The sequence below is a fragment of the Marmota flaviventris genome, chromosome 2, assembly GCF_047511675.1.
Source record: "Marmota flaviventris isolate mMarFla1 chromosome 2, mMarFla1.hap1, whole genome shotgun sequence".
Taxonomy (NCBI): Eukaryota; Metazoa; Chordata; class Mammalia; order Rodentia; family Sciuridae; genus Marmota; species Marmota flaviventris.
In genome coordinates, this window is record NC_092499.1 from 69,668,200 (window position 1) to 69,694,587 (window position 26,388).

General features: G+C 40.9%; 1 protein-coding gene across 1 annotated transcript in view; it reads right to left on the bottom strand.

Moving 5' to 3' along the window:
• The window catches only part of Rhoj (ras homolog family member J), an 85,006-nt gene continuing 58,618 nt past the window's right edge, over positions 1 to 26,388 (bottom strand). Inside the window, exons 2-5 of the mRNA XM_027929730.2 lie at positions 24,525 to 24,583; positions 15,093 to 15,257; positions 13,003 to 13,098; positions 1 to 5,930 (exon numbers count right to left, since the gene is read on the bottom strand). Of these exons, the coding sequence (XP_027785531.2) occupies positions 5,784 to 5,930; positions 13,003 to 13,098; positions 15,093 to 15,257; positions 24,525 to 24,583 (467 nt within the window). The 3' untranslated portion in view covers positions 1 to 5,783. The remainder of the gene's footprint in view (positions 5,931 to 13,002; positions 13,099 to 15,092; positions 15,258 to 24,524; positions 24,584 to 26,388) is intronic.

Sequence of the window (26,388 nt, forward strand, 5' to 3'; positions counted from 1 at the left end):
TGAGAGTAGGAAAAAGACTATTTAATGATTTGAAAATCAGAACATGACACAAAATAAACTGCAAGGTTAAAGAGTACATGAAATAACATTCCATTAATAATGACCAAGGTACATAGAATAGCCGTTACATAAGACGCAGATTGTAGGAACACCAGCCAGCGAGCCGACTAGCTGTCCTTCCCTTGACTGTAGAGATTACATTGAGTAGAACACGAACTGCTACAGTTGAGAAAAAACTCTGCCGAGATGTACTTAAACAGTAATTTCTGTTGACTCAGAGAGAAAGACAGTGTAACCAGGTGATGAGAATGTAGAATTCATTAACTTTCTTGCCTGTTGACTCCTTGAGGACAAAAGAGTCTGCTTAAAAAAAAAAATTAAACAACACTAGGTAGAGGTAATTTTAGATGTGTATTTAAAAAGCTGTCCCAAACACACAGCTCTACTCAGAAGCCGTCTCTCCACCCCCCACCCCTCAAAGAACTCACAAACTGAAGACTGCCTTGTACGGGTCCTAGGGAAGCTAAGCGTGACTATGGGAACCTTCTCCTCCTGATGCCCTAGACATTACATCCCCTATAATCCTGATCAATCCTATTCAGCAAACTATGTTACTGAGAGACTTGGAGGACATAGCTAAAAACACAACAGAATTACTCCAGCTGTGCCTTCACAAAGCTTCTGAGCCACAGCAGAACTCATAGAACCAAATAAAACTTCCAGGGTTGGATGCGTTTAAAACACACATGCACCAAAGCAACCCTGATTCTTGACATCATATCCCCCATAAGGGAGAAGAAATATATTGTGACCAAAATTAATCATGCAGTTTTTACTCTAATTTCCTGTAGTGGAATTTCAAAGGCAAAAACTGTTGGTGATTTGCACCCCACCATTTCACAGACGAGCCAAACTCTCTTTGACTCTTTGTTTCCCTGACCCCAAGGGACACCCAAAGAGCACAGCGGAGCCCCTGATGGCTGAAGTGATGCTGAAGATAGAGCTTGGTGCTCTGGTCTTTGTTGGCCATTGAAGCACCATAAATTATTGCTTTATCATATGCGATTGCACTTGTACCTATTAAATACAATCTTTCTTTTGGAAATACCCCATTGAAGATGCATAAATACCATGCACACAAGGAATTTGTTTTTCCAGATATTCCAAAGTTCACCCTTTTCAGATTTTTAAGTCATGTTCAAGCTCAGGAAAACTTTCATTTGTTCAATCATATTTCTTGATTTTCCTTGACTGCATGTTCTATATAAACAGAGATGGTGAGAGGCTGAGCTCCCATCCTGCTATTAAAGACCCAAAGAACATGGTCCAGAATTTTACTCATCTGTAGTGAATCATGAGTGGAATCCCCTAGGATCGTGACCCGAGGAGCCCTGATGATCATGGAGTGCTCTTCACAATCACAGTCCATTCCTCCCTCTGCCTCTAGAGACCAGGCAGAAGTCAACCACTCTCCAGGAGGATTCTCAGGTGTGTGTTCTGCCTTGTGTTTGGTTGGGGCTTCCTCTCCATCCTGTTACCTTTTTCTAAAATTCCTAACTTCTTTCCTAAGAAATTCAGTTTTCCCTGATCTTCTCTTTTCCTTTCTGTTTCTAAGGGTCCTGGAAACGACACTATCTTGTGCAGTTTTCTTACTGATACTTGGACAGCATACTCAGTGACTCTCCAAACAGCTGGTGCCCTCTGGTTCTCTCTGTTGAGAGTGAATGCAGATTTCAAATCCTGGCAGCTAAACAAGGGTGGGTTTTAAAAATGAACATATAACTGGTTAGATAAAAATCTCCAGCATGATGTCAAGTATGCTTTTAAAACAAACCCTCAATTTGGAATCTCTTTGGTGTCATGAATGAGTTTGCATTTATGAATGTCATAGGGCATCTGGGGATGCTTGCCTCAAGTCAAATATATTTTTTCTTCTTTTAAAAAAATTTTATTTGTTCTTTTTAGTTACATGACAGTAAATGTATTTATTCTTGAAGATGCTCAACTTTAAACATTGACCAATTTTTTTTTTGTTGGATTCGAATTTTGGATTTAGCTTTCTTTATTTTCTCTTAAAATTGTGAGTGTTCTTTTGCTACCATTCTAATACTATTTTCCTATTGGGGGTCTAATGAACATTGTGTGTGGTTGCACCCACTTCTCTGATGGATTGCACATCTTCCAAAAGATACTTTGCATATCATAAACAGACATATTGCCATCAAAGTTTCAGTACCAAAGCCTTCTTGCCACATGTGTATGACTTACTTTTGACCTCCCAGCTTGGTGCTTCCTAGTTTAATGTTGCTGAAGTTCTCACCTTTAGTAATTGTCTAACTTTTCTTGGCAGAAATCAGACCAGATTTCTTATGTGGACCATGGTTTTGACTTGTGTCTTAGTCCTTCTGTATTTTTGAAATAGCCTAAGGAGTCCATTAATTCCATCAACCAACCAATCAAACATCTGAGTGAAAAAAAAAAAAATCTGTCAAACCCGAAGCAGTGGCACTTGCCTGTAAACTCAGCAGCTTGGGAGGCTGAGGCAGGAGGATCACAAGTTCAAAGCCAGCCTCAGCAACTTAGCAAGGCCCTAAGCAACTTAGTGAGGCTGAGTGGTTAAGTGCCCCTGAGTTCAATCCCAGTCCCCCACCCCATCCCGCAAAAAAAAAAAAAAAATCTGTCAAACTATTGATTGAACCATTAGATTGGGATTACATTGCTGATTACCTTGGATTTCAGGCATATTAGAAAATAGATTGAATTCTTGTCTACAGTTTTTTAGTAGTTTGATGGCTTATCTTATTTATAGTGGCTTAACTATAAGAAGTTGTGTGTTCAAAATGTATCTGGAGAGTAACCTTAAAGATTTCATCTTCTACTATTATTTTCTTAGCTTGCTTGAATAAAGTACTGTCAAATGCATTCCATATGGCGAAAAATCTATCACATTGGATGCTACCTTCTAGATGTCTTTATACATTTTGTAATTATTATTAATAATATGAATATTTATATGGTAAAAAAAATATTTATATGAGATCTGTAGGATAAATGATATAACTCCAATGATGTGCCTACAAAACTCCAACTTAATGTGTGTGTTAATGAATCAATTGAGGCTCAAGGGCACTGGATGGGAAGCAGAAGAGCCAAGATCTGTGCTGGCTCTGCCACAACACACCTCTCTTAGGCCATTGCAGTAGAGTTTCTCATCTGTGCAGGAAGGACTGGACTACAGTTTCTGAGGCCATTTCTAGCTCTGAAAAGTTAAGACTCTGTCCTCACATGGAGATCAGCGGCCATTTGTTGACTTTGGGAGACAGCGTGGACCATTAAAGATCCTTCTTCCGATTTCTATGTCTTTTTATATTTGTGGTTTCAGAGCATTCCATTTCATCTTACAGCAGAAACCACTTTCTAGTGAAATGAATTAGATCTTGCCATAAAAGAGGGAATGAATGACTGATCTGGTGGGATGCTAACTCACTTGGGTTGCTTTGTTCTACTTGGTAATTGACTCCTAAGGCCTCTTGGAGGAGTCTGTATTCCATTCCGACACCAATAGTCTCTCTCTGTCCAGGCTCCGGCTCTGTGTGACAGTGATCTTCCCACTGTGAATGCTTTCATCCCAGTGGCCCACTAAGGAGGTGATGACCTGGGGAGCTATGTGCCTGTGCACACATCTGGAAAATTCTCTCTGGTGGAGCTAATGTACTGCTTTCAATTTTTCATCCACATCAATGAGAAGTAAGGAGTGGCCTTTTAGCAAGATGTAGTGATGCAATAATGTAACAAAACTGACTAACAACACTTCCTTTATTACAGGGCTAAATGCTCATTATTGTTTGTAAAGGATGAACTCATAACCTCTGCAGCTATAGTTCATACATGGTTGATTTCCATTTACAAAGGCAGAAAGTCCTCATGTTCTCTAAATGTCAAGCTTTGACTTACAAAGCTCCTGTTTCCTTTTAGGTGGTGTGTGTGTGTGTGTGTGTGTGTGTGTGTGTGTGTGTTTAAGAAAATGCTAGCAATTAGATGGGAGAAAAGAAAAATAACACTTGCAATGTGGAAGAAAGGAAAACACATTTCAGAAATTCTAAACTAACCAACCAATTAACCAATAAAAACAAAAGACTGAAGGGGTATCATGAAAGATCTTAAGAGAAAAGACTCATAATACAATTCTTTTCTATGTGGTTCTTCTAGGAGCAGAAGGGACAGAAACACTGGATTTTTTCAACAGCTTGAATATGAAAAAAAATTTGATATATTTCATACTGCAAAAACAGGCTTTGCTTATGCAATAATATAAAATGATCAAGTGACTACCTGGATTATTCCAGGGCATGTGAAAGCAAATAAGACTAATTAGAAGCCATCTTATTCTCTAATTAAAAGGGAGGAAGTAGCTCCCTGTGACGCAAGAATTTCTGGATGTTTGGAATTGTCATATAGGAAGGTCACAAGATCCCCCTACTGCGAGCTTTTTCTTCTCCTAAGCCAAAGTCCTTGGAATGCATCATTTGGAAAAATGATTCAGAGCTTGGTATTCACAAACCTGGTTCCTAGACAAACTTTTAGAATAATGAATATGGAGAGAGAGAGGCAGTAATTTACTGCCTGCTGTAACTGGAAAATGTCATTTAAATGGAACAGGAGCGTCCATAGTGCAAGCTAGAAGCACCTTCGGTCTGTCTAAGCAAGTGGAAAAATCGAGGCACTTTGCTTGAACCGGGAGATTTTTGAAACACTTGCTTTTTCATGTCCAATGTCCAGCTCTTTCTTTTAGGTCAGGTTATGACTGGGAAGAACAAAGGAATTGGGCACAGGAGAAAGTGTAAAATCAAGGAGGAAAAGAACATGTAATGGTGGAGGGGAGCAGGAAGCAGGGAAGTCCATTTTGCTTAATATTTGAAAAGATGGGTTCTGCCATACCCTTCCTTCATGCCATTTGGAAGGAAAGCAGAATTACTTCTTTCTTAACTCAGTTCATTTTTAGTTTGCCCTGGCTGGCAATAGTAGGTGGAAAAAAACAGGTCACTTATCAACTTAAGCCCTTTCACAGTGAATTTTTGGCCAAAATGTGGATCTGCAAAATAATTCAGATGGTGTTTTTTTTTTTCCCTCAAAAGGTATTACTCTGTAAATTTTGAAAAGTTTTAAAGTTCTCTTATAATCAGCATTCAGAGGTACATGTTGGTTCCAAGGACTTTGGTAGAAACATGCTGAAAATAGAAGCGAACATCAACCATCTTGTCTTTAGGCTGCTTTGGTATGGATTTGTAAGGCCTGAGTGAATTGAAAAAAATAGGAAATTTCTTGAAATAATGCAAAAGGAACGTAACACGCATGGGTAAAACAGCAGATTCAGAAGAAAACGTTGGTTTTTTATATTCCCGAGTTTTGTAAAAGATGTAAGGCCACCAATACAGGAACTGAGCTCTTCCTCTCCCATCAGCTTTGTGCTTGTGGGAGGGGCAGGTGAAGGGCGAGGTGGCCCTTGACTGTTCCCCAGGTGTTCGGCAGCGACACTGTCTGAAATCCGCCTCCGCTTTATCGTCCGGGGTGCGGCGTGGGTGCTTCTGGCCGGGGCGGGGACGGGGGACGGGGGACGTGGCAGTTGGTTGACTGGGAGGCTGTGCTGGGGAGCTCACAGGTGGGGCGGCCTTGGTGAGAGGGAATTCATTTCTGGTCCTGCCCTCCTTTTTGGCTGGAGCTGGGTGGCAGAGATTGGCTGCTGTTGCACCCTTGGGTGGGGTGGAGGCGAGTCTCCAGCAGCTTCAGATGATGGAACAGCAGCCGTGACATTCTGAGCAGCGGTTCTTCTTTTTCTTGGGGTGGAAAATGGTGAGGATGGCTTCATCAAAAACCGCTTTGAGACCCTTCTGAGTCAGGGCTGAGCATTCCAAGTAGCACTGTGCTCCGATCTTAAATACAGAAAGAGAGACAGGCCTGAGCAGGAAAAGAAGGGCAAAGCTCTGTGGGTCAACCCTCGGCCCAGCCAGGCCTTACCTCTGCCTGCCCTACAAGCAGCCTGGGGATTGTTCTGGATTATGTTTTTTTTTTTTTTTTCCCCTCTGCATTTCAATTTGCATCTGCAATCCTAATCTTTTTCTATTTTTCTATTTTTATAGTCTTATATTAACAATAAATGGTTGTGGATCGTTTTTGGTAAACAATAATTCTGAAAATGATCTACCAACATTTTTTCCTAACAGGAAAATATAATAGGAGAGGATTTGAAACTGTGATATGATTTGAATGTATGTTGTGAACAACAGGACCACAAGATATTGTTTTTAGCACCCTCTCTTTTGCTTGCAGTGTGGAAGTCAAGTTCAAGTGAAATGCATCTCCTGGATGAAGTAAAGCAGAATCAACATTGGCTGACAAGAGTGCATAGGATTTCTAGGTCATCCTTGATTAAAATACTTTGGATAAGCTATCTCTCAAGAAGGTAATATCTGATTGGCATTATCATTTGGTTTCAACATACTTTAAAAACATTTTAAGAATTTAAAAAATTTTTTAAAAATTTAAATTTTAAGAAATTAAAAATATATAAAAATATTTTTAAAAAAATCATAAGATACATTTGCTGAGGGAGACATCTTCCTCATTAGTGCACGGTCTGTATATGTAAATGGTAAGTGTTTGGTACTTGTTTGGGGCTTTACTTGAAAACTTTGTAATGATGTCATTCCATGGTGTATTTAATAATCACAAAATTCCTATGAGAAACAGACATTCAGGCCAAAGCTATAGATTCTCATTAAGAAAATCACAGGCCATGAAGACCAGGTTTGGCAGTCAGCCTCAATGTAGGAGACCTGAGATAGAAATGGCTCATGAGCTCAGTATGAGCCAACAACATGATGTTGGCCTCTTATTATTAAGGACATCTGGAGAAATACATGTGTTAGTTTTTGCTTCACATTAGGAGACCACCTTCGAAAAAAATTAAAGCAGATTCAAGAAGAGGTTGACTAGATGGCAAGCTCTTGGAAACTATAGCTGATAAATGGTTAAATGGGGCAGCAAAATCATAGGTCTATTAGGACCAATAATTTACATAAGTAAGGAAATCAGGGCTGGTGTGAGGCAATAGGGAGAAGTGGGGACTATGGTGGACTGACTGTAAAGTACACGTCACCTCTAGGGCAGTCAGTCTTATTCTGCTTCCATGTGAGAATGTTGGGTGATGGTTGCCCATTTTTGTATTTTTCAAGAGGAGTTGGAAATTGGGAATTTTATTATCTTATTTTGGTGCTAGGGTTTCAATCCCAGGGCCTCATACATGCAAGGCCAGCACTCTACCATAGATCCATAACCCTAGCACCTACATTTTTAATTAATATTTACCAATTTTTAAAACCTTTTGTGTGCCTTCTGATATAGGATGTATTTGACTGTTACCTGCAGTGTGTGAACTAAAGAAAAACGGAGGTTTAGCTTCAACAAGAGTGGGAACAGCCCCAGGAAGGGATTAAATTAGAAAGTGAAAAATTAGACCTAAACTCTGGGTCTCTTGATATGTGTTCTTTTCCTTGTTCCATGACCGTAACTGTAACCTTTATGGCTCAGCTCTGCAAGAAGCTGGTCAAGTTGACACTTAGTGAACCAGGTTGCTCTCTTATTTGAAAGGCCACAGCTATAGAGACTGAGAATGAAATAATTTTGTTTTGATTGGGTCCAGAAACTATTTCCTAATGTCTCTAATAGATGTTAGTCACTGTGTGAACCAAATGAAAATACCAAAAGCATGGTATTGAAATCATCGATGGAAAGCCTATTTTATGGCTTTCAATCGGCCTTTAGATTAGGAAATAACTTTTAAAGAAAATAAATAAAAATAGTAGGGTACAAAAGGGGAATAAAGAGTGAAGAAAAATTTCCTAATAATGTCAACTTTTTTGGGGGCGGGATGGATTGTGTCCGTACTTGATATGCTAATTGGTTAAGATGGAAGTTCAACCAATGTGCCAGCTGAGTTATTGCTTGTAATGGGACAGCTTGTGTCAGTCATGCTGAAAAAATACCTAGAAAGTGCTGTGGTAATGTTCTATCTGGGAAACCTCTCCACTAATGATCACAAGCCTTAGTCTGATTCTGGAAATTTCAGGAAAGCCTGGTTGAGCCAGGTTTACACTGGGGGTCCTGCAAGATAGGCAGGGAACTTTGTCCTCTGTCCCCATGGTGCTGTGGATAAGCTTGTTAGAGTTTGCCTTTGATGATGCAGGAGGAGCCCAAACTTGTCTCTCCCAATTCCAACTTTACTGAAGATAATGAAATAGTAGATAAAGACATTATTGTGTAACAAGGTTAACATAACATCAGGCTGTACCGATAGTTCCAGGAAAAGTAGCCAAGAGATTTGGGGTGTGATTTGGGAAGTATGTGTGAGAAACAGAACCCAGTTATGAGGTAAGTACTGTTACCACGTTTCAAGGACTCTGAGGGTCAGAGAGAAGAATTCATCCTGGTTCAGGGAAAAGGCAGAGCCCCTGTTAGAGGGATTGCGGGGAGGAAAAATAATGTATGTTCTCAAAGGTGTGAAATGGAAAGCTGGCTCATAGAAATATGGCTTTTCTTACAGCAGTGACTTCATCTGTTTCTTGGTACAAAATGACCTACTCAGTGAAATATGTAGAATCCATCTGTAAGCGCTCAGGGTCTTGTTTAGATACACATGTTAACAGTCTGGAGCATGCTTTACCAAACTGACATGTTTTCAAGAAAAAGGTGGAGATTGAGGATATCAACAGAGAGAACCCTTTTCTGATACTTTTACAGTGGTTAAAGCTTATTGTTTCAAAACCTGGGAAACATGCCACAGAGGTACAGAAGATCCAAGAGTCTGACTAGAAGGAATTAAACAACAACAACAAGCCCACTGATGACCTTGATGACTAATCAAGTAAAAACCATTCATTCTTCTGGATCGTCGTGGTGTTGGTGGGGTATGTAGTAGTGTTGGATTGAAAGTAACTGGAAGAGATAAAAGCAGAGAGGCCTTCCCAGCTGTCTGAAGGGCTGCACCGATTTAACAGCCATAGCCTGCTGACCCAGAGCTTGGGGAACATGACTGCATTTCACCACCACGAGAACTTTACAAGGCAAGTCTATCACCACCCTCATGATACAGGGTCTTGTTTAGATCCACATGTTAGCAATCTGGAGCATGCTTTACCAAACTGACATGTTTTCAAGAAAAGGGTGGAGACGGAGGTATAGCCCGGAGAACTGATGTCCAGAGAGGTTAAAGTACCTGTTTATGTCCATACAACTAAGAAAGGGCAGAAATTAGCTTTTGTCCATTTTTCTGAGCCAGAATCTTAACCATTCAGCTTTGGGGATTGTGGTAGATTGAAGGGTACATACCTTGTCTGACTATTTAAAAGTTTCAGTTGATGAGGAAATACTGTCCCAGAGTTGCCAGGCATTCTGAAAGTTTTTTTTTTTTTTTTTTAAGACGCCAAAACAACATATATTTATGCAAAGTTTCCAAAGTGATTAAATGTTGGACCCTGGATTGCATTAAAAGTACCCATGGGGCTGATCAAGATATTTGTGGGTGAAATTTGGCCCATCAGTTGCCACTTTGCTCTTTGTGCTTTAAAGGATGCCCTTGAAGGTACTGGTCTGGAATTTTTGTCTCCTGTCCCCTAATTTTGTCTACTGCATGAACTCATCCTTATCCTTCATGAAGCCTGACAGAGATATCAACTGCTTCAAGAAATCTCTGAATCTTCCTTCTCTGAATGTCAGTCATTCCCTGCTCTCTGTTGCTTTAGAATTTGCATTCACGTGTCTCCTCCTCTTCCAGCCTGTGGGCCTCAGGCATTCAGATACCAGTGGTGAGGTGGTGGCCTTTGAAGACCGCAGGGCAAACAGGAAGGCAGGAGCTACAAATCCTGCATTCAGGAGGAGGGTATAAAGACTCCAGTTGATTAACATTGACTGAACATTGTTATAGCATTTTTTTTTCTGCTTTAAATTCTACCTGTGTGTATCAGAAACCCAACAGGTAACAGGTATGACGTTAGAGTGACAATAAGAACAAAAGATACCAGGGGAAGACCATGGCAGGAGAGGGCAAAGAGAGGCCAAAGAGAATAAAGAAAAATAGGAACATGTCAAGAATACCTCAGGGAGTCTGAACTTAGAAAATCCTGCTTAGGTTGTATGGAATGGAACTGAGACAGAGAACGCACAGAGTACCATAATCTTAGAGCTAATGTGTAACATAACACGAGGCACATAGTAGGTGTTTAATCAATTATTATTGAAAAAAATCTGGTAGTAAAATGGACCTTTGCGCATGTGTAGGCTGAAACTTAAGAGACACAATAATTGAAAGACAAGGAAGGATAGAACAAGTTAAAGGGTAACAAGGAATGTTTATTAGAAATTGATGCAAAATATTTATGTGAACGTGGTTGGCTTTGGAGTGTGAAGGATGGCAAATATGGATATTATGAAAACATCCTTTAAAAATAAAATGGCCTTTGGGACAAAAAAGAGATGATGGATGAAAAACACCAAACAAAAAGAATCAGGTATGAGAACTCTGAATTTGCAAAGCATTTTAAGTTTTGAGGAGTGTACTGCACAGTGAAATCAGAGTCTTCTGCACATGAAGACAGACGCCCCAAACTCAGGGTTTCATGTCAGGCTCTAGGAAGGAGGCGGAAGAGACCGCGGTTAAAGCACTGCCCCATGTCCCAGCACTGCAGCCTCCTAGCTGGGCGCTTCCCCTCTCTGAGCCTCAGTTTCCTCCAGGCAAGTAGAGATAACAACACACACACCTGGGGGGGGCGGTGGCTGTGAGGATTAATTAAGACGAAGCCTGTGATGTGCTTGGCACGCGGCCCAGTGCATGATAAACACTCCATAAACACTGGCTGTTCCCATAAACTACTTGACAGAAAAGTCAAAGAGTAGAAAAACTTAAAGCATCTCTATAATTACACGGATTGTGATGAAACAAGTTAAGATCTCGCTTGGTTTTCTTCTAAATTGGGTTTTGTAAGCGAAACACGATTCTCTCTGTACCTGAGAGCAGTTGCTAGGAGAAGCTCGCAGAAGGCGATGGAGTGGTGCACTCAGCCATTGTTTCTGAAATAAGTCTGAGATGAGATGGGAGGTTTTGGAGCGACTTCTTTTCAGAGGGAAGAAACAACTGGGCAAGTGAGAAGTGGGGCTAGGCAGCTGTCAGGTCGAAGGTGGAAGACAGGCTCAGAGGCAGGGAGCAAGGAGACCAAACTCCTGCAGGGAGCTGGTGCTGAGCCGCTGGGGACCTCCTGCTCCGAACCCACCCAGGTTTTTATGGGGCTATGTATTCACACGTGTTAATGAGAACATTTGAAGCAGAATGTTTAGGGAAAAGGTAGCAGAATCTATCCATACTTATTTTCCCAGAAGAAAAGTAAATGGTTGAAGAATGGACAGTTTACACAGGGTCAGGTGCTCAGGTGACAATGTCCCCAGAGCTGGATTAGAATCTTTTTCTTTTTTGGAACCAGGGATTGAACCCAGGAGCATTTAATCACTGAGTCACATCCTCAGCCTTTTTTTTTTGTATTTTATTTAGAGACAGGGTCTCACTGAGTTGCTTAAGGCCTTGGTAAGTTGCTGAGGTTGGCTCTGAACTCACGATCCTCCTACTCAGCCTCCTGAGCCACTGGGATCACATGCGTGTGCCACTAGGATTTCTGACTTTGGTAGGTTGAATGGTGTGAATCAAACACACTTGTCTCTCCAAGACACTATTTCCTCACCTGTACTATGAGAGGAACACTGTCCACTAAAGAGAGTATGCAGTGAGGTGGAATTTGTGAAATGTTCAGCATCCTAAGAGCTCTGAGTGGCTGGTCCTGGTGACATTGATATGACTGTGCAGGAGTGGGGACTTCACATGTTCGTGAGACGTTCTCATGCATTGCGCCATAAAAACACAATTTTATTTAATTTGCTTCTAGTTAAGTATATCACATTCCTTTGTGGTGCCTATAAACAAGGTTTAATATGAGAAATGTGTACATTTTTATTGATGAAGAACTCATTCTCCACTAGCTTAGAGAGGGTGATGAACTGCTGGGGGGCATGTATCTAGAAGGGTTAGTTACTTACAAAGTAAAACAGAAAAATTTAAAGCCTCCTACTTGGGTTGATGAGTTTGAGACTAAATCATTGAGGAAGGGATTCAAATGATGGAAATGTGATTTATAAGCTTTCTCTTGCACAAAGTACTTCCGTTTTCTTGTGTCTATTTTACTGGCTGCTTTGCACACATCTTGGTGATAATGGAGAGGTAGAGATTTGGTGTCTGGCAAATACTTGCTGAAGCATTTCTCCCAACAAAATCACTCCACATTTCAAGACTGAAAAAAGGTCTATGAAAATAGTTCAGCTCTGGGTAAGTTGCCTTTTTGTTGAGCAACTGCTTAGATTCCTCAACTAGTTACTTTTTGGTGTATGTTATTTTTTTCCAGACGCTGTTGTAACACAACCCAGCCTTTCTAAGTGGCTACTCATTATATAATGAGAAATAGTGTATAAATATAACCTGAATCTAAGTCTCTTCCAAGAAAAATCACAAAATACCGTGCAAGGGTCATTTAGATGAGTTATGTTGATAATAAGCACTGAGATTTACAAACAGACATCTAATGACTCCCTTTAATTCATTCTAAATATGACAACTATTTTGTAGGGTAACCTTTTTTTAGAGGTTGCTAAATCAAAATGGTAAGTGCTTTGGCTGTTTAAATTCACAGAGTTTCTGTCTTAATGAAAAACAGACAATACTGGCTGACAGGAACACTAACCAAATGGCCCCTCCAGTCTTTCTAGAACAGAGGGGAGGATACAAAGCAGAGAGAGGATTCTAAACATGCTGCAGTTTAAAGCACACCCTTATGGAACCTGCCCATCCAAAAGCACACACCCTGCTCTTTTCTAGTAACCACTTAAAGCTGAATTAAAAATTAACAGTACCGCTTTTGCAAGCTTCACTCCATGCTCGTAAGTGAGCGGCTTCTCCTTCATATATAGTAGGCGGGCCAAGGTTTTGGGGTCATCACGGAGATCAATCTGGCAAAACACACATGAGACAAAGTCATTCATTTTTTCAGGGCCTGCCAAATATTTTAAACTCTGCCAACATAGTTTCTTTCTCCTGAACATCTTTGAAGTTGCTGAATTTTCTTTAAGAAAGCATGTGTGTGTGCCCAGGTTAGGTCGAAAAGGTAAAGTGATCTGCACTCGGCCACACCTGGATATCCTTACACTTGCTCTTTCAGAGCAGTTGCTCTGAGTGCAGTGGCTTATTCCAGTGATACTAGTGTCTAGTGCTTTTGAAATTGTGTATTTATTTGCAGTTTCCACTAATAGGACACACAAGAACCAGACACTTTTGTTACCTTTCAGGGATGATTTATCAGATCCCAATTTCTATTACTCATTATTTAATAGCCTATTTCCTGACACTGTTTTTTGCTTTTCCATATCAAATATTCACCCTCAAATGGATGAAGATTTGCTGCCTCTCTGACTCTTCTAACAAATGGACTGCATGCTCAAGAAGGCAGGTCCCCAGGAGGAGTTTCCAAAGGGTTCGGCTTAATGAAGCATCTTTTCAAAAGCAGAACTGCCTTGAAGGGAGCATTTGTTAGGTTTGATAGTTTAATAAAGTATTTTGGTTCCTTTAAATTTTGCTGTGGCTGGGGTTGTGGCTCAATGGTAGAGTGCTTGCCTGGCACATGTGAGGCACTGGGTTTGATTCTCAGCACCACATAAAAACAAACAAATAAATAAATAAAATAAAGGTCCATCAACATCTAAAAAAAAACACTAAAAACAACAACAACAAAAACAAATGATTGTCTTTCAGAGCGGAAGCATCAATTGTGTGCCAGGATCTATGGATAAATGAATCTTTTACTTTGTCTCTGTTCAAATAAACACATACACTCTGTATCGGTCCATGTCTTCCTTAGGCGATGTTTTTCTTTTTTTTTTTTTTTTGGTGTTAATTTTTTTTTAATTTCCATGATGAGACACAAATGTGTGTAAGAAAACACATACTTGACAAACTTATGATTTCACTGCCATGTACACTGATATAACTTTTTCCTCTTAAAATAAGCCATTTTTCTTTGTCAAGCAGAATGTAAAGTGAGAAATAGAAAGAAACAGCATATGAAACGGAAAACCATAAAGTCCCCAGAGTCATTACATTCCTATGACTTTGGAATAGTAATTTAGATTTTGAGAAAGCAAAAAACAAAATCCTTTTAAAAGTACAAAAAGTCAGGACAGGGGTTGAGGTTGTGGCTCAGAGGTGGAGTGCTCGCCTAGCATGCATGAGGCACTGGGCTCGATCCTCAGCACCACATAAAAATAAAATTAAGATATTGTGTCCACCTATAACTAAAAAATAAATATTAAAAAAAAAATCAGGACCATCTTTGATCCATTTGTGCAACTGACTCAGAAATTCAAACTATGCAACTTCATTAGCTTTCAAAATACTTTAAAGGTCTTTAGAGTCCAGAAAGGTCTGGCATGTGTGTTTTAGCTTCATTTCTAAGATCTGAAGATCAAGGGATTTAAAGACAATAAAGTCATGAATTTCTGTCTTCCATTTCCAGGAATTCTTTCTTTTCAAGGAATTCTGTCATATGTGCTCATTTGGATTGCCAGGGTCATTTTGACACCCACACCTATTTTGAATTTTAAAACAATTGTGGATTTTAGCTGCAAAAGTATTAGATATGTGCAGTTACTGCCCTTGTTTTATTACTCTGATTCAGGGCTGGAGAAATGTCTATTTAAAAAAAATACTTTGTTATTAAAAAACAGATTATTTTTTAAAGAACATATTAAAACAGTGCTTCATATTAAATAGCTGTTCTCTTTTCAACTCCAAGTCTTTACTCATGCACACTTTAAGAACTTCCATTCATAGGAGGGACATGTCCCGAGACCCTCTCTTTCAGTGTTTGGTAGAACACAATGTTGGTGATGTACCTAAAGGGTCTTTTCTTCTTGCAGCCCACCCACTCTGCCATCACCCGCATCTTAACCTGGGTCCCTATGAGGACGTAAGGCACATGAGGCATGCAGTCCTTCAGCTCCGGCACCCATTCCTCCTGGACATTGTGGTAAGAGGCAGGATTTACAACCGAGAAGCAGATCAAAAACACATCGGTGTTGGGGTAGGAGAGCGGCCTCAGCTGATTATAGTCCTCCTGCGGGAAGAGCAGATGAGAGTGTGTCCATCTGTAAAGGTCACAGCTGTAAAGTGGCTCCTGGGAGTGATACCGTGAAGATTCTACTATAGGCACTGTGATCCCCCTCCTCCCCGGCTCTGGTCTAGTGTTCTCTATGTTATAGGAAGAATACAGGAGCCACTGGACAGGAGAACCCCTTTTTGTTGCAGATAGAGATTTGTATCACCCTTATTTAAGATGAATTTAAAAAATGTTTTAGCAGCTTTACTGAGATATGATTTACCTATCACAAAGTTCATCCACTTATTTCTCACCATTTTTTTTTGGTATCGGAGATTGAACTCAGGGGGCATTTGACCACTGAGCCACATCCCCAGCCCTATTTTGTATTTTATCTAGAGACAGAGTTTCACTGAGTTGCTTAGCTTAGCAACTTGCTTTTGCTGAGGCTGTCTTTGAACTTGCAATCTTCATGCCTCAGCCTACCAAGCCACTGGGATTACAGGTGTGCGCCACTGTGCCTGGCTGATTTTTCACTTTTTAATGGTATATATTTAAGGTGTACGACATGAAGTTTTGTTATACGTGCACATTCTGCAGTCAAGTAATTGAGCATATCCATCTCCTCACATAGTTATCTTTTTAATTGATGACAGCATGTGAAATCTACTTTCTTAGCAAATTTCCAGAATACAACACAGATCTTATTAACTGTAGTCCTCATGCTGTGTTTATTTCTCTCTCTAGGCTTATTCATCCTCTAACCTTGACTTTGTACCTTTGACCAGCATTTCCCATTCCCCCACCCTGATAACAACCCTTCTACCCTGCTTCTATGTATTCAAAAGTTTGCCCATTTAAGTGGTATAATCCAATAAGAATCAGTGCAGTTCTCCTGTCACATTGGAAATTGTTATATGTGATATGGATTTAAATTAATAGGTGGTTGAAAAAAACAAAGAAATTCCCTCCTTATGTAATTAAAACGAAATGTTTTCAAATTTAATTTAGAATAAGATAATTAAAATACAAAGAGTTGTTGCCAATTCAGACACCATCGTTTTTGAAGAAATATGTTCAGAGCTAAGAATTTCAAATTTATTTCTAAGATTTCCTGAATACCACAGTGTGGCCAAATAAATAAAATACCAGATTTTTTTTCCCATGGACTTTCCAGATCAGAATATGTTTCTGATTGAAAGATTCCTGGTTCCACATCTGTTGTTTTAGTGGGAGATGATAAATGCCTAACGTTATCCTTCCAAACATTTGATATATATAATATATACATGGTTAGTGTAAAAACAATTTGATTATACAGTTCATACTCTTGTGGTGCTTATGTTAAAAAACTTAATATGTCCTCTCCATATTTTTAATATTAACCTCATTATCTTTCTATTGACTCTAAAGTGTTTATAAAATGGAGTACACACATGTGCACACATATACACATATGTGACAGGCAGTAACCTTAGAAGGCAAAGTGTGGTCATCTGTTTGGTGGAAATGCATTGATCTATCACTGGGCTATTCAGAGTACCCAGGGGTTCAGTATGCATGGCCACCACAGTTACTAGTGCTAATAGTATTAAAACTTAAGCAAAGATTTTAGGTACCTAAATAGGATGCAATGCAAGATGGCAAGGATGGAGAAAAATAGAATCCTAAAAACTCAACCAACCAACCAATAGCAACTCTGTTACTGTGGGCTCCTTTACCACATTTCTACTAAAGCAAATGATTGAAAGTCGAGTGCACTGATGAATAAACATTAGTCATCCTGGGAAGTTGGGCCAGGCTGCCTCTCAGTGACTTGTGCCCACATCTCCCCCTGTGTTGCATGAGGTATAGGGAAGGCAGCTGGGACAGTTCATCTCGTGGGACTACCTTCTCCTCTTTATATATCTAGCCCCAAATACCAGACTTTCTCTCCCATGGTCTCCCTGCCTAGCTGCTTTTTCTCTGGACTATTCCCTCTGAGAGAAGCATGCTAAGAAATCTGAGGCTATAAACTACAACTGGGCACGATACTACCTGCAAATCCTGCATCATTTGGCCTGGGGTGTGCCTGGACTTGATGGCAAATGATTTGCATCATCTTTACCATCAACTGAGGCTGCGTTGAGGGCTCATAGCTAAGGGCCAGGTATTGTTTCAAGCAGTTATATGAACTGTCTCATTGAACTTTCACAATGGCACTGGAAATATGGCACCATCAATAGAAGAAAAAGTTAAGGTTGAGAGAATTAAGTTCATTTTTAGAGAATTTCCATAATGGACGAATGCAACAGAGTTGTTAAATACCAGAAGGAGGCATCCAGCTGCATTCAGATCTGGCTCTTAATTGTGACCACACTATTGCTACAGCTCAGAATTTTAAGTGACAGAATAGGCATTTTCTTAAACTCCGTTATCTAGGAATCAGTTCTTGAGTTACCCAGGGATCTAAGTGGTAGACCATGGGGTATGTTGTGTATTTGATAGCTGCATCTGCTCAAAACTACCACACGATGGCAGCAGACACTGTATTTTAAAACCCCAAAGCCTAAAATCCAAACAAAACACCACTGGGAGAAATGTCTAAAGTAGGTTAGGTAGGAGCAAATAACAGGTCTGAAAGAATCATGTTTATTTGATTCTTTACTCAGCAGCTACCAGATACATTATGCTTACATTATGCAAAAGTTAAAGACCAGGGTTCGCTGGGCTAAGTGTAGGTGGGAAGGTGAGAGAAGTGTGTTTCTGATCCGAGGAAACCTTAGTGCTGTTGCATGATTCCATGTAACATGGTTTGTTGTCACTGAACGTGTAGCACTGTCAGGGATGCTATATGAACTATACACGGTAAGTGAGAACTGGAAATTGAATTGGGAAAAGAAATGCACGAAACATCCCATTTATGTGAAATGGGGTGCACTTTTGCTTGCCTTTTGTTAGCTAGTCTGATAATGTTCTAACTGACTGAATTGGAAAAATCCAATGTCAAGGCTGCAGAATGACACCTTAGACATGAGTTAGTGCAGTGGTTTCCAAATTGTGGTCCCCCTGACCAGCAGCATGGGCGTCATTGGAAGATGATTAGCATGCTTTCTCAGGCCTCATCCAGTCCTCCTGAAGATGAAGCTGGGGGAGAAGCTGCTGCACCTGGGTCATAAGTTTCAGAAGCACAGGTTACTGCTATCCCTACCCACCACCCCTGCCAATTTTATAGTTTCAGAAACTAAGGACTCACTCATTGAATGATTTAAACAGGATTACAGAACCAAAATACTTTCTGAGAAGGCTTTACCTGGGCTGGTAGGGGCTGGTCCTTGGCAATGGCTATGAAACATGGCAGGTGTTCAGGATTGATAAAAGTAAGTGTTCCCTTGGGACTGGGGGGTTTGGTGGTGGGAGGTTGGGGTTTTGAACTGATGCCAGATGAGAGCTGGAATGATTTTTGTGATGGAGCACACTTTGACCCTAGGTTGGATGATCACGTGGAAATATGATGTCAAGGGGCTCTGATAAGGGGTTGAATGGTCCAGCTGTTATTAAGGCCCCTTCTTATATTGAAATTGAGAATGAAAGATAGGTTCTTGTGAGCTTCTTAAAGAGACAATGTTTTAACCTGCAAGAGTCACTTGATGGGGCTTTGGAGGGCTAAAGTGGGCAAAGGGATGGGGGATTTTGGGCTTTTGAGTGTTTTTTACCCAACTTTACCCAGTGAGCAAGTTCTGTTGCATGATTCCATATAACATGGTTTGTTGTCACAAAGAGAATGTCCACTGTGAAGGTGTACCTGATGCTCTGAGGTTGGGGGGGGTGGACTATGGATGATTATTTTAAAAGTTCAGAGGAAGCCTCAGTAGCAGATAGGCCAAACACCTGGGTCCTAAAAATGTTTGAGAACAACTGCATCAAGGTGGTACAGGTGGTGGATTAGTGAGGCACTTCTCAGACTTTACACACATTTGAGTCACCTGGGATCCTTGTTAAGGTGCAGATTCTTGTTTGGTAGCAGGTCTGGAGTAAAGCCCACAGATTTGCATTTCTAACAAGTCTTTGGATAATGCCCATGCTGCTGGTCCAGGGACCACACTTTGAGTAGCAAGAAGAGTTGCGCTGAGCCCGGCTCCTGGCCCAGACTCATATTAAACAACTGGGAAGAGAATTCTGCTTCCAATTCTTTGTGGGTTTTAGTGACATTTATTCTGGATTTTTTCAGCACCATCTCATTTTCATATTCTCCCATAAGGGAGGCTTGGTTTAGAAAACCTGGGCATGCTGTGTATGGGCTGGGTGCATAGGATGGTGCTGAAGAGCATAAGCTGTGGAAACAAATTCTCCAGGTTCACATGCCTACCCTGCCTGTGACTATGATGTGGTCTTGGGTAAGTTCTGCCTCGGTTTCCTTATCAGTCAATGTGAATGATCATAGTGTTGGCCTCATAGGGTTGTTGTGAGAACAAAGTGTGTTAATATCTGTACACTACTTGGAATGGTGTCTTGAGCATGGTAAGCACTTCAATGACTGAGTAAAACAGTCCATCCTCCATCCATGTCAACAACAGCTGCAGTTCTTGGCGCTGTTTTCCTACCCTCACTGGATACCAGGGCTGACTCTGAAATTGACTTTTTCTGAACTGAGTAGTAATGAGATCCAAATGTTTGTAAACTCTGCGTCTCTCCGTCAACTTCCCTCCAGTTTCATTTTTCATAGTTTGTGGAGAAGTAAGATCTGGTCCTTAGGTTACTTTTACCAAAACCTGTCATGTGGGCTAACTGCTCCCTAATCCTCCGAATGCATCCTTCTAGAAACTGCAGTAAATGCCTGTGACAAGGAAGTTTGAGTTGCTTATTGAGGGAAAAACATTTGTTCTGAGGTTTTAGGCAAACTTTCCATAGAGGGTTGAGGCCAGATCCCGTGCTCCAGATGGCTCCATGGGGTCAGCCAATAGCTAAGAGAAAGGCCTGTGTGTGTCCAAGTGGACCTTGGGTTGCCATTAATGAACCCCAGCTGTATTTCCCTCCTGCTGGCCTGTGGGCATCTTCAGCCCTCAGGGGAAAGAGGAGCTTCAGAAATCAGATTCTGGTTGAGAAGTGCAGCCTCCAGTCCTGAGTGAGTGAGGCTCTGGGCTGATGGCTTCCTGTTCCCACAATTATTGGTGGTAGCACCACATGCACCCCCTACTGTGTGAGGCTGGTGTGTAGAAAACTCCTGGATTTACCCTGCTGGGAAGCTTGGTGCCTGGCTAGACTGACCGTAGGCTGCCCCTGGCTCCTGATACCAGGAGATGCTCATTTACTTCTGGCAGTGCTGCTACCTGCCACTTTTGCAAATGCTGTCTTTGAGATATTTCCATCCTGGAGTTTGGCCCGAGAGGCCACAATCTGAGCAGGGTGTGCTCACATTGGGGGATGAGAGGGATGCAAGGCGTCTTGGTACCTTTGCTGGCTCCAGCTCTAGGTGACCCGCCGTGGGTGGGTCTGAAGCATGACCTAGGAAAGACCCCTCTCCCAGTTTGGCATTCCTCAGGCTGTGAAAGCCCAGGGTTTGCTTCCTCTCTCCCCTTGATCTCTCACGACATGCTATAAACAAACTGGTCTGCCTAGAGCACATCATGGAAGTCAGCTCTGGCACTCTTTCTGTAGCAGAGTGCAAGATCTGAGCTCTAGAAATCCTTTTCAGAGAGATTTTCAGCAACACACTGCAAGAGGCATGTGCCGTGCAGGACGAGTTGGCTCAACCTAAATAGATTTGGCTGGAGGATTGGCCTTATCCCTCCCTAACATGATCTGAGAGGTAAATCCCCCCACTTCATTGTCTAACCTAATGTTTGGAATCCTACCCAACAGATGAACCAGAGTTCTGAAGACTCTTTATCTTCAAAGGGCTCTGCTCAAAGTCCAAATATTAGCTTGTTTCAGGGGGTTGAGGAGGCAGCTGACAGCGTCTGCGTGTTGACTTCATTATAAAATGTCTTTATCAAGTGCTCGGCTGAACTGTGAAGGGGCAGGAGTGACTGGAGCCAGGGCTTTGCGGCAGCCATGCCTGAGGCAGGCGAGTACCTCAGCAGAGGGGGAACCAGGTCAAACGATTTTGTGCAAGGCTGACTTTGTGGGTAGAAGTAATGAGTTCCGGTCACTTTACCTCTCAGAACGCATTTGCTTCTTAAGGTGGTTTTTGTCAACTCTGACCCATGGTTAGCTCAAGACAAAAACGAGGGGCACTGCTCTTTGGTTTATTCATGTAAGAAAATCTAATTATTCAAGCAAGATGGAACTCCATAGCCAGATTCAGAGACTTATTTCATTTTTTGTGGTTCAGGGATTATCAATTGGTTTTGAGATCATCTCTTGTTCCTCATTAGTAACTGGCCAAGTGCGTAATCTTGAATTAGTTAGATATTCCCTAGTCATGAGACCTCAGCAACATTCACTAGAATCTAACCAAGGAGGGGTGGATTATCCTACCTAGGACTGGGAATGGAACTTTTGGAACAATGCTTCTAAATTAAATTTGTTAAAAGCCTTCTTGGCTGTATTGTAGGATCACAGGAATCAACTTTGGGAACAGGGCTTCAACTACCAAAGACTTCAAGAGTAAGTGTTTTGCAAAGTTTAATGTGCATATAAAGTGAATTTTCAAATTCAGTGGACTGGGGAGAAGTCCCAGAGTCTGCATTTCTAATATACTGCTGGTGATGCTGATCTGCTGGTCAGTGGATCAAACTTTGGCAATTTTCTAGAACAGTGATTCTCAAAGTATGCTGTACAGACCAGCAGCACCAGTACCAGGAATCCTGCTAGAAATGAGAATTTTGGGGACTTTACCTATAGAATCAGAAATTCTGGGGGTGGGTCCAGTGTCTGGCTTTTTAACAAGCCCTATAGGTGACTTATTTGTGTTTAAGTTTGAGAACCACTGTTCTAGAAAATAACTGATTGGTTATCCTTCAGTATAACATCCCAGGATTTGAAATCTACCAAAAGTTCTACCTTGGGTCTGGCCTCATCCTTTTGCTTAATACTCAAGTTCTTTCAGGCTTTCTTGAAGTTATCTTTTTAAAGGTCCTAATCATAGAATTTTTAGGTCTAGAAGGAAGCTTAAGAGCTATTCTGATTCCTTTTTCCTGTGCTTTATACCCACTGTAAACCTTGTCCCCTTCTGAGCTTTCAAAATAACTGGTGGAAAGCATTAAAGTCACAGTTAAGTTGAAGAAATATCTAGAACCCATTTGTTATTCTATTATCAGTATTTATCATTTCTGTGTCAAAGGTCTGGGCCAATCTACTTGCTTTGATTTGGAGTTTAATGATATTTTTACAATGTCTGATAGCTTTGACTCTTATACTAATAGTATTTTTTAAAAATTTATAAAGGACAAGAGCAGTGGGAAAAAATAATTAAACTCCACAAGAGCTTTTAAACAGTATTATTGGATTTGAAATTGCATAGAGGCCTAGAGAGGTGGTTCTTGGGGGCAATTAATGTACAGGAGCAAAAAATTGTCACAGAAAAAGGGGAAAATGGGATGGGCACCAGGGGCATAGAGGGCTTTGGAGAAAGCAAGGGAATCAGGTTTCAGCGTCATGAAATAATCCTCGTATTGAACTTTTCAAACTGGATTATATACATAAAATTTGACTACGAGCCTGGCATAGTGGCACTTGTCTGTAATCCCAGTGGCTTGGGAGACTGAGGCAGGAGGATTACAAGCTCAAAGCCAGCCTCAGCAACTTATTGAGGTCCTAAGCAACTCAGTGAGACCCTGTATCTAAATAAAATACAAAAAAGGGCTGAGGATGTGGCTCAGTGGTTAAGTATCCCTGAAGAATGGGACACCTCAACGATTGTGTGATTGGATTAGAGTTGGCAATTCCACCCCCCAAACAGTGCATCACTGCAGCTGGACTGCTTTATGGTGGAGGAGACAACCTGTACTGAGGTCCTTGAACTTTCGTGAAGAGGAGCCAAACTGATTTTTCCAGTTTAATGAAAATGGGGGGTGGGGGGGTAGGTGGGGGAGGTGGGCATCATTTTGTAGCTACGGGTCCTACTGTTGATGTGAGAGGTCACCTCCACTCCCATCTGCCCATGAGAGAAAATCAGATGCTCCTAGGAGCCTTGAGTCTGGTGCTAGATTTCCCAGGTCCCCATCCTAGCCTGCACAACACCAGCCTTTGATGTCCCACATACATCTTATACCGTGGTGCTTGCAGATGCACACAGAATTCCTCGCAAAGATTTCACTTATTTATTTTCTAGCAGGGAGTTTTCAAGTGGAGCAAAATGACATAACTTCAGATAATTGTGCAAAAAGGGCGAGGCAAATGCATAAGTAATCATTACCAGGAAACCCACAGTGGGAAATAACATGGTCAAATGTTTACTCCAAAGGACTTAAAATGTATGAATTTGGACAGACTGAACAACCCGCTGATTCTGACCTAAATCAGTGACCCGCAACATATGATAACAAGCTCTATCCAAGAATTTGGGCCACAGCCACCAACTGCTTATTACCTTCCCCTCCTCCAGCCTATGAACTCAGGGCATCAGAAACTTCATAAGGATGTGTGTGCGGGGCACAAGGACAGACAGTCAAGGGCATCCGATCTTTTTACCCAAGGAGACAGTACCATTTAAGAGCTGAGGACTCTAGTCCATGGTTTTACATTATTGTTTGCCCAGGTTCTCCAACTTGAGGAAACATTGCTGTCAGAGAGGAAGTATTTCAAGAATCTTAGAGAATTTAGAGTCAACTCCCAGTTCTTCACTTTGGAAAATATCCAGAATCCTGGCTTTTCTTCCAACACTTAATCTGTTGTCTTCCTGCCTCCTGATGCCTCCTCCACAGGCTCTTTTTAGACCCTTTCATAGTCCATTAGTCAATTCGAATGAAGGATGGGCAAAGAAAATAACATGAAAAGACAGTAAAACTAAAATTTATGAGATCATCCCCTTAAGCCTGAATCAGGACTAGGTTTGGTGGGAGGAAACTGCAAAACTCTTGAACAAATATATTATTTTGGTTATTGATGGTCGTCAGTAAATGACTAAATCATTATTTATCAAAACCTTGGCTATAATAATGAATTAGATTTTTGTAATATAAATTTAAAAAAATATTAGAAATGTGATTTTGGTTGTCATTTAGGTAGAAAATAAATTGGCCTCAAATGATCAGAATGGGTGATACCAGTGCGGTTAGTCCCCATATGCCTAGCCAAATGGACCATTCTTTCTCATACACCCCCTTCCCTAGCCCTTAATGGATTCAGATAATAAAAATGTACCTGTCCTGCAGTGTCATAGAGTCCGAGCAGGTGCTGCTTTCCTCCCACGGTCACTGTAACTAGGGGAGAAGAGAAGAGGAGAATCTATAAACACAAGCTTCAATCAGGAGCCTTCCCATTTCTTCATGCCAACATCTCTCTGGGCAGCAAGGATAAGCATATGCTTCACCCATGTTTATTCTAAACCAAGTTGACAGCATGATTTCCAAATGAAAGGCAACCTTGGGCTGCAGTGACAGCAGATGGTCTGAGCCAAGTCCAAATTTCTCCACTGAGATGAATATTATTGGTGCTATGAGGGCCCTCTGTAAGCTGCTCCTTGGTCCTTGTTGGGTTCTAGAATATCATGCTCCTGAGGGAAGAAAAAGGAAGCTGACGCCTTTCGAGTTAGGTCATTGTCTTCTTTGGTTTGAGTCACCTTTCAGGAGACAGTATTGTGTACACAACTCCTCTGTTAGAAATCTCTCAGCTTTTATCTGCCTTTGAAATGTCAATAAAACCCAGAACACAAAGAATATTAACCCACCTTCGTATTTTATAGTCTACAAAGCAAAGCAAATAATTAAATGAGAAAAGCTTAGCATTTATTTAAAAACAAATTTCTAGTTAAATATAAACTTGATTAAAAACATAGAAAAAATATCCCTGTGCTTTAGTTCAATGGATTCATTATGATCTTTGAATCTTGATTGCAGGAGGAGATGTTGTATGGGTTTGATTTCACATACCTAAAGGAAATCTAGAGAGTGAAAAGTAGCCGGTTTGATTTACCCAGTAGGCTTCCTGCCTCGCTAAGCAATTGTGTCCAAGAGTGAGAAATAATATAGGATACCAAGCACTCTGTGCATGTCTGGAGATGAAATAAGGTCTCAACTTGAAACTAAACCAAGATTGAGCAGATTTAATGCAGAAGTTAGACAATTCTCTTGGTGAATAGAAAGAGCAAATTTAAATTTCTAGAAAAATCAATTTTTTTGAAATAGGAAATAAAATATCAAGGAAAGTGTGTTCTTTTCTCTAGTTGATTAAAAAAGTGTGTAAGTGCAATGATAATATGATTTGCGATTCCTCCATCACTAGCTGTGTAGGAAATGAAAGATAAACTGAATAGCAGTCTTTTATAACCATATCTCTAATCTGTGCCAGCCAGGTTCTCTAGTCTGCTGTTCAGGGTTGCTGATTTGGTACTGAGTCTTACTTTTATTTTTAGGTCCATGGGCTTAATGTATGCAAAATACTTCTATTTCTTTTCTTTCTTTTCGTCTTTATTTTGCAGTGCTGGGGATTGAACCTAAAGTCTTACACATACTAGGCAGGTGTTCTACCACTGAGCCACATCCCTAGTCCTGTAAAACATTTCTTAATGCCATTCTTTGAGAAGCACTTGTTTAAAGGTACTGTCTGCCCAGACACAGGAAACTATCTAATTTACTCAGATTAACCTGTGTTCAGCTTGATAAAATGACTCTAGCCACCCAAGTGAATTTTTAAATGGTAAACCCAGCTCCACTGAATCTTGGTTACCATGCTGACAGAGGAAAGGCATTTAAACATTTTTACTTCTGATCGTAGGTTAAACTGGTAATGGAAATGAAGGTGAAACCACGTGGCCTAAAGTTCTTTGTCCTGTTTTATTTTCCTGTTTGTATATACTTGCAGAAGAGAGCTGGGTCAGATGTTCCTGAAATCTGCCCAAATGATTTTCTTTAATGACCGGTTGGCTGCCTAGTCATGGATTAGGAATGAAGGGAAGAAATCCAGCTATTACAACATGGAATTTCATGCCTCTAGGGAACTGGGTACAAGCAGGTCAGGGCAGCTGTTCCTGAGACCCTTAGACTGTTGGAAATAGAAGACCAGATAC